Source organism: Frankliniella occidentalis, unplaced genomic scaffold (genome assembly GCF_000697945.3).
Source record: "Frankliniella occidentalis isolate FOCC.00 unplaced genomic scaffold, Focc_3.1 Scaffold4, whole genome shotgun sequence".
NCBI lineage: Eukaryota > Metazoa > Arthropoda > Insecta > Thysanoptera > Thripidae > Frankliniella > Frankliniella occidentalis.
The window spans coordinates 3,012,034-3,019,060 of record NW_026267134.1 but is presented as its reverse complement, the minus strand read 5'-3'; the positions used below and the strand labels follow the sequence as shown (position 1 = coordinate 3,019,060).

The following is a 7,027-nucleotide window of genomic DNA, read 5'->3' as shown; positions in this document are numbered from 1 at the left end:
CCACGCCCCCCCGCGGGCCCGGCGCGCGGCGCGCCCGGCGCGGCCCGTCCCGGCGGCGACCCAGCGAGGCTCCGCTCTGCTCGCCGAGGCGCTTGCGCTGCAAAGCGAGCCTGGCGGGAGGCCAGTCCGTAGCGTGGCGAGCGTTCCGTTGCGCTCCGGCCTGCCTTCTCGCGCCCCACCGGGCTCCTCGGCGAGCTGCTGCGCGCGCCCGCGGACCCGCCCGGCCCCGCTCGGCCCCGCCCGGCCCCGCCACCGACGCGTGCACCCGGGGCCGCATCACGTCGCGTCGCCGCCTCCGTCGTCGGGCTGCCCATGTCGCGGGACGGTCTCGCGGCGTCCTGGCCTAGCAGGCCGTCACCGCTGCGGTCACCGTGGTCCTAGCCGGCCATCCCTCCTGCTGCCCCAGTCCGCGGAGCCCGCGGAGCGCCGCAGTGCCCCAGTGGAGTCCGGGCAGGGGGCCGCCCCCACGTCCCCCAGCCGTGGCTGCCCCGTACTCCGCGCCGCCGCCCTGGGTGGGCCCTATGGGCGGCTGGCCCCACCAGCACCCCGCCCACGCCCACCCCGCCGTGCACCACCCCGTGCACCACCCCGTCGTGCACCCTGCGCCGCAGCAGCACCGCAGCACCAGGGTCATGTTCATCCCCGAGTCTCTGCGCTCCTGCATGGTGGAGCCCGATGTCTCGACCTACCTGCAGGCTCCGTCTTCCGGACAGGTACGAAGTCGCCCGTGTCTTCGCTTCGCTTCGTGTCCTCTTGCGGCCCTGCGTGTGAGCCTGTTTGCAGTGCCCACCCGCCCTTGCCCGAGCTGTCAGTCGTCCCCCCGTGCCCATGACGGCTGTGATGCCCTTGCTCCTGACGGCGAGCGCACTTCGGATTAACGCCGCCCGCAATCTCTCTCCTCCTGCATGCTTCTGCATATGATTTCCATGCCCGGCCGCTGACGGCGTGTGTCCCCGGGACTCGAGCCGCTGGGCCTATGCGCGCGCACGCTGCCCGGCGCTGCCCCTGCCGGTAGGCAACTTGAACGCACGAGTGGCATGCGGCCCGCCCGCGGCGAGCTGCCTGCCCCCGCGCTAAAGTGATCTCTCTGACTTTCACATCAAGTTTTATGCAAGGGTTTCAGCCGGTATGAAGTCGTCGAGGTTCTCATCGAGCTGGCGGTTCCAGACTCCAACGGTTCCCTCCCCGTCCGCGTCTCCGCGGCTGTCGCCGGGCGCCTTACAGCGAGGAGATAGGCAACCCGCCGAGCTCCGGTGTCACGCTCGACCTTCTCCTCTGCCTACCGCTCCCCTCCGTGTTCTCCGGCCTAGCCTTCGTTCCTTGCCGTTGACAACGTCCTGGTCCGAGCCCGGTGGCGGTGGGGGCAGAGTAAAACCAATCTGGATTGCGCGCGATCTTTGGATCGTCGGGGACGCGGCCCGGACAAGATCAGGTTTGATATGGTGATGATGCTGCTGGTGCAGTTGAGGCTTATTGTTGCTGCTGCAGAGCGAGGAGACGCCGCCCGACCCGGCTCGACCCGGTTGCTCCGCTCTTCGGCCGGACTCGGCTGGACTCGGCTCGACTCGGCTCGACTCGAGTCGCTCCTTGTCCGGCAGGCGGGCGGGCGGGCTGGCAGCAGGTCGTCTACCGCCTACGTCATAAATATAAACAAGTTGATCATCAGCGCACTTTTTCTTGTTTGTGCTGCCGACCACTCCGTCCCCCTCGCACCCGTCGCTGCTGCAGCGCGCGCGGCGCAGAGAAGGTGTCCGCTCGTGTCGCGCCCCTTCCTGCCAGAGAACTCGTATTATCATATTACAGTAGTGCTGTTTATATGCACGCCCGCTAAGAAATAAAAATACTCTTCACAGACTAAACCGAAACGTCGCGAAATATTTCTTCACCTGTTCAGTCTTCAAAAGATTTGTTGAAATTTCAATTAAAGCTCCGGAACGGCGGACCCAAGCCCCGGGTGCCACAGCGAGCGACGACAAGATGGAGCAGTCAGCAGCAGCAGCCTCTGGCCAAATCCACCTTCTCATGTGATGAGTCGACCCGACCCGGTATCAGAATCAGAACTCTTCGTCTGCCCTCCCATCTCCCCCTCCTCCTCCTCTGCGCCGTGTCCTGAAGGTCGACCGGTCTGATACGCCGTCTAAATGTCACCGCGCGGCGAGGATTTGTATTTCGGTGATTACCAGTTTTGGGTCGTGCTCCTTTTGGCCGGGTCCCGGTCTGAGTCCCGCTCAATCTGTTTTGTTTCTCCGCGCGCTCGGCAGCAGAGCGGCTGCGGTGGAGTCTCCTCCGTGGCCGCCGTCTGTGTGTCCCCCGTGCACGTGTGTGTGTGTGTGCGTGCGCCGGTGTGTTATACGCGCACCAAGACTTTTACGTCCCCGAGGTACTGGTCCAGCGCGGTGAGGTAGGCCCTCGGCAGGCCACGCCGCAGCACCGCATGCCTTCCTCTCTCTCCTTTTCTCCCTCCCCCCTTTCCCCTCTCTTCAGCTGAGGTTCTTTATTAGTGGCCGCATTGGCCGGCTGCTGGAGCCGGTAAGCGCCGCCGGCCCGGCCCGGCCGACCTGCCGCTGCTTCGGACCGAAAGGCGAATCTTTTTATAATGGACTGGCAGATCTGGAGAGGAAAAGCCCCCTAATCGTCACAGCAGCAGCGGGAGGACTCTGCCCTGATGTCGGCTGGCGTTCGAACCCTCGGAGCCGAGGCGGGGCGGGGCGGGGCGGGGCGGGGCGGCCCGCGGACCCCGACTCTATAACCGGCTACACGACCTCGGCTCGGCAGTAGCGTGACGTCGCGGAGTATTTTGCAGGAACCGCGCCGCTGCGCGCGCCGCCGTAGTCAATATCCTGCCGGTCGGCCGAGGACCAATCCACCTGCGCCACAGCGAAAAATGTAAAACAAAATCAAAAAAATCAAAACAAAAAAAATCGTAAAAAATAGAAATTTTGCTTAATTGTTTTCGTTACTTTGGAAGCGCGCAGAAGGTAGCAGGGGTCGGTGCAGGACTGCTGTGCGGGGGCCTCCTTCCGCGGTCGGGCAAAGAAGGGGATGTCATTCCGTCGAGTCCCCACGGGCGCCACCTGCTGGCGTCGTCTGCTCACTGAGCTTGGGATTGGAAATGCTTAACTTATCAACTCACATACGCCTTCCTCTCCCCCTTAACACGTCCACGCGTCCTCACGCGTCCTCACGCGCGCGCGCGCGCGCGCGCACACACACACACACACACACACTCACACACTCACACACTCACACACTCACGCAGCATGACTTAGTGCCGGTGCGGCTTAGCATTCTTGAGCAGCATGGCTATGCGGTGTTGCCCCCTCCCCGCCGGCCCCCCGCCACGCCCCGCCACGCCCCGCCGCGCCCCGCCGCGCGCTGGGCAGCGGGCGTGGTCTGGCGTTGCGAGTGGCCCACAGGAGGCCCCCGCAGCCCCCCACGGACGGGCCCCACGGTGCGAGCGGGCGAGCGCCAGCGTGAGCGCCAGCGCACTCTGATTGACATTGCAGCCCGGGACGGCGGCCTCCAGCGCTCCAGCCGGCCCCAGCCAGCCCCGCGCGCCGCCAGCTCCTCCAGCGCTCTATCAGTGCTCCCTCGGCACTCTCCGCGCGCGCTCGTGCGTCTAGAGTTCTCCGGCAAGTTCACCTCCATCTAGCGGCTGCTCCTCGTCGCAGTGGCCTCCAGCGCGACAAGTGTGAATGACCTGGAACATCCGGAAGTGCAAAGTGCGACTCTATCAAAGTGTGACTGTTGGAGACCTGCGTTCTCAGTGATACACTGTGGTGTGCTTCTCCTCGGAGGTCCAGGAGGACAAGTGAAAGTGAAGTGATAGGCTCATCAAGTTGTGACAATACATAGTGACAGTGCTCGAGCCCCTGAAACAACAACAAAAAATCTTTGTGAAAGAGAGTTTGAAATGCTCGCCGGAAGTGCCGTTACCGGAAGTGCCGCGATATTGACCAAGTGACTAAGTGCGATGGACGCCCAGGCACGCGCGCCGTCCGAATAAAGCCGCGCCTGCTCGCTATGGTGAGAGAGAAACGGTGCGGGTGAAACGCTCTGTGGCAGTGTATGTGAGTGTCTGTTGGCGTGCGTACGTGTGCATGTGTGCGCTCACGTGTGAGTGTGTTTTTTCACCAGAGCCGTCGTGTTGAAGTCAGTGAAAAACAGTGCTTATTGATGTCCAGTGAACAAGTGCAACACACGTCACGACAGTACGGTGTACGTGGCCGGGTGAAGTGAAGTGTTGTGAACTGGTGTGAAAAGTGTTGTGTTTTCGTGTGTTATTCGCCCCTTTGTGCAATTCGAGTGAAACTGGAAAAAAATGGGGACACGGTACAGACGTACGGCGATTTGAATGCCCGGTCTCTTGAACGTCCTGTGCTGATGAAAAAGTGAAGTGTGAGTGGTCAGCTAGGCGCGCCAGGATGGTGAAGTGAGGCGAGACGATGTTCCAGACGTCGTATCTGCCCCACGACCCCGCATGCTGGGCCGCGCAGTGCTACCAGCAAAACAAGGTACGCTACGCGCCGCTGACCGCACCCAGACTGGTGAAAACAAACGTCCTGCATATTGCTAGCGGTTTCTGTAAATATACATGATTGCATTGGATTTGAGCCTTTTCGCCCTGCTTGTTCGCCGTTGTGTAGTGTGTTTTTGCGCGGAGACGACGCTGGCCGGGTCCAGGCCCGCGGGTGGGGCGGTGCCGGTCCTTCCCTTCCTCCACCCTGGCAGGGTGTCAAATCGTCCCGTCCGCCCGCCGGAGCTCGCTGTACCGCCAGCCGCCCCGCCCGGCCCCGCCTGGCCCCGCCCCACACGGGTCACGGCCGGCCACCCGCCTGGCCCACATTCAAAACACGCGTGTTTGTTTTGAACGTCAGCTGTTCATCCGAAAGCAAAAGCAAATGAGCCACGCGAGAGCTCGAATTAACTATTGGCTCCGCGCTCTTTGCTTGAATTCTGCGACACTGATTTTTCCAATCGAGATGAACGGCAACCATCCTAGGGCTCTATGGCATAGGATTAAAGTGGATGTCAAGCAGCCGGAAGTACCATACTACTTATTGGGCAATCCTTGGCGCACCTCGACCCTCTCCGACCCCTTATTCTCGTGTTATAGTCGTGTTTCGGGTATGTAATGTATTTTGAATGAAAACGTCCCGTGCGCGCTGCCGGTGCTCGTAAAGCGTCGTGCGTACGGTCCTGCGCCGTCCCGCGCCGCCCCGCGCCTCCCCGCGCCGCCCCGCCCCGCCCCGCATGCAGCGCACATATGCCCTGGAATGCCGCGGCGCGGCGCTTTGCTACTTTCCCGTCGATTTTATTCGCCGCTGCCTCATATATGACTGGACCATTATTTCGCAGTGATAACGTCAAGGTGCGCGAGCGCCGCGCGCGGCCCTGAGCAGCTGTAGTGAGCGAAAGAGGGAGAGGAGAAAGATGAATAGAGAGAGAGATGGACGGGGGATAGCGAGAGAGAGAGAGAGAGAGAGAGAGAGAGAGAGAGAGAGAGAGAGAGAAGAGGGCGCACTGCAGCGTGACTAATTCAAATGGGCTAACTCGTTGCTACCGCCGTACAGCTGGGCCCCACAGCCTCCCCGGCCCTGCCCGGCCCTGCCCGGCCCTGCCCCCGTGCACGTTGTAGCCATCGATAGCTGGGACGATAGCGGAGCGTTTTGCGCGCCACACGGCGCAGTGATGGGGCTATCCCTCCGGGGCCCGGCCTTCTTTCCTTTTTCTCCTCTCTCTCTTCAACCTTTTCTTTACGCCTCCTCCCCCCTCTTTCTCTTCCATTCTCCATCCCTCCACCTCTTTTTCACCTGTATTCCCTCTCTGCCTGTATATTCCCCCTCCCCTCTCCCTTCTTCCTTTCTCTCTGTGCATTTGCGCCCACGTCTCAGCGGGGTCCGAAAGCGATAGGCATAACTCGTACAAATGCACCAGCACTGCTAGCGTAGCTGCCCGGGACTCGTAAGTGTAATATTGAACGTGACCAGCTGGCCGGGCCGGGCCCCGGCCCCGGCCCCGTGAGATGAGAAATCGCAGAGTAAGTGAGTGAGCTGTTCATGGTGGCGGGCGCGGGCCGGGAGCGCTCCCCACCCCTCCCTAATAGGCCTCACCTCAAACACCCTCTCCTTCTTGTTGGCGCCGCACTTAACCCGGCCCGGCCTGGGACGCCTCTCCCTCCCCGAGACGATAACCAAGACAAAGCCGCATGCATAAAGAAGTTAGTGGCGCGGCCCGGCCCGGCCCCGGCCTGGTCACTGTTGCGACGTCCTCCTCCTCCGCCCTCCGCCTCCTCTCTCGGCCCCGAGGGGCGGTTAGCGCTCCGCCACCCTCGACCGCCGCGGGGTCAGCGCATCATCCCCTGAGGGCGAGCGCCGCAAGCGGGCCACCCCTCCCCTCGGGGGGCCAGAGCCCTCGGGCCGCCTCGGCCCAGTCAGCAGCCTTTATGCCCCTCGGATTTACTTACAGCTTGTTTGCGCCCTGTTGACACAGGCCCCTTGTGGTCCTTGTGGTCCCCGCGCGGGGGAGAGGGTTGGTTAGCTAGGGGCAGCGAGCTGCTCGGGCAGCAGCGTGTGTGTGTGTGCGTGTGTGTGTGTGTGCGTGTGCGTGTGTGTGCGTGTGCGCGTGTTAGTGTATGTCGCTCTCCTTCTCTCCATGCACTGTCCCTGTCCTCTCGCGCAGTCTTTAAGACGTCGATCACTCCGCCTCTGCTCGGCCAATGAACCTCCTCTTCTTGTGCGTCCTGCGCGCCGGCACTACACATGTGATCGGGCCCGTGCGATGAGATACGAGGGTACGGTCCTGTGCCCCGCCCCGCCCCGCCCCGCCCCGCCGCAGCGAGCGCCGCCGTAGAGACAAAATGTCAGTGTGCGCATTAGGGGGGACCCTGTCGGACCGGGGACACCGCGCCGCACCGCGCTGCACCGCGCCGAGCCGCACGGGGCTGAAATGTCACCCTGGCGTCCTTCCCTCCTCTCCCGATAAAAGGTCGAACTTGTTTTAGTTTGAACGGCGAACACCGCCCGCC

General features: G+C 62.7%; 1 protein-coding gene across 11 annotated transcripts in view; it reads left to right on the top strand.

Annotated features, from left to right (window-relative positions):
* Window positions 1-7,027, top strand: part of LOC113204169 (nuclear factor 1 X-type) — a 165,067-nt gene that overhangs the window by 3,865 nt on the left and 154,175 nt on the right. For 5 of the 11 annotated variants that reach the window (XM_026419225.2, XM_026419218.2, XM_026419217.2 and 2 more), the window contains exon 1: window positions 145-713. The exons of 1 other annotated variant lie outside the window; for it this stretch is intronic. In XM_026419225.2, the coding sequence (XP_026275010.1) occupies window positions 522-713 (192 nt within the window). In that variant the 5' untranslated portion in view covers window positions 145-521. Of the gene's footprint in view, window positions 1-143; window positions 714-3,558; window positions 4,515-7,027 lie in introns of those variants that run through there. 5 more of the 11 variants (XM_026419223.2, XM_026419216.2, XM_026419219.2 and 2 more) reach the window with 4 other exon arrangements.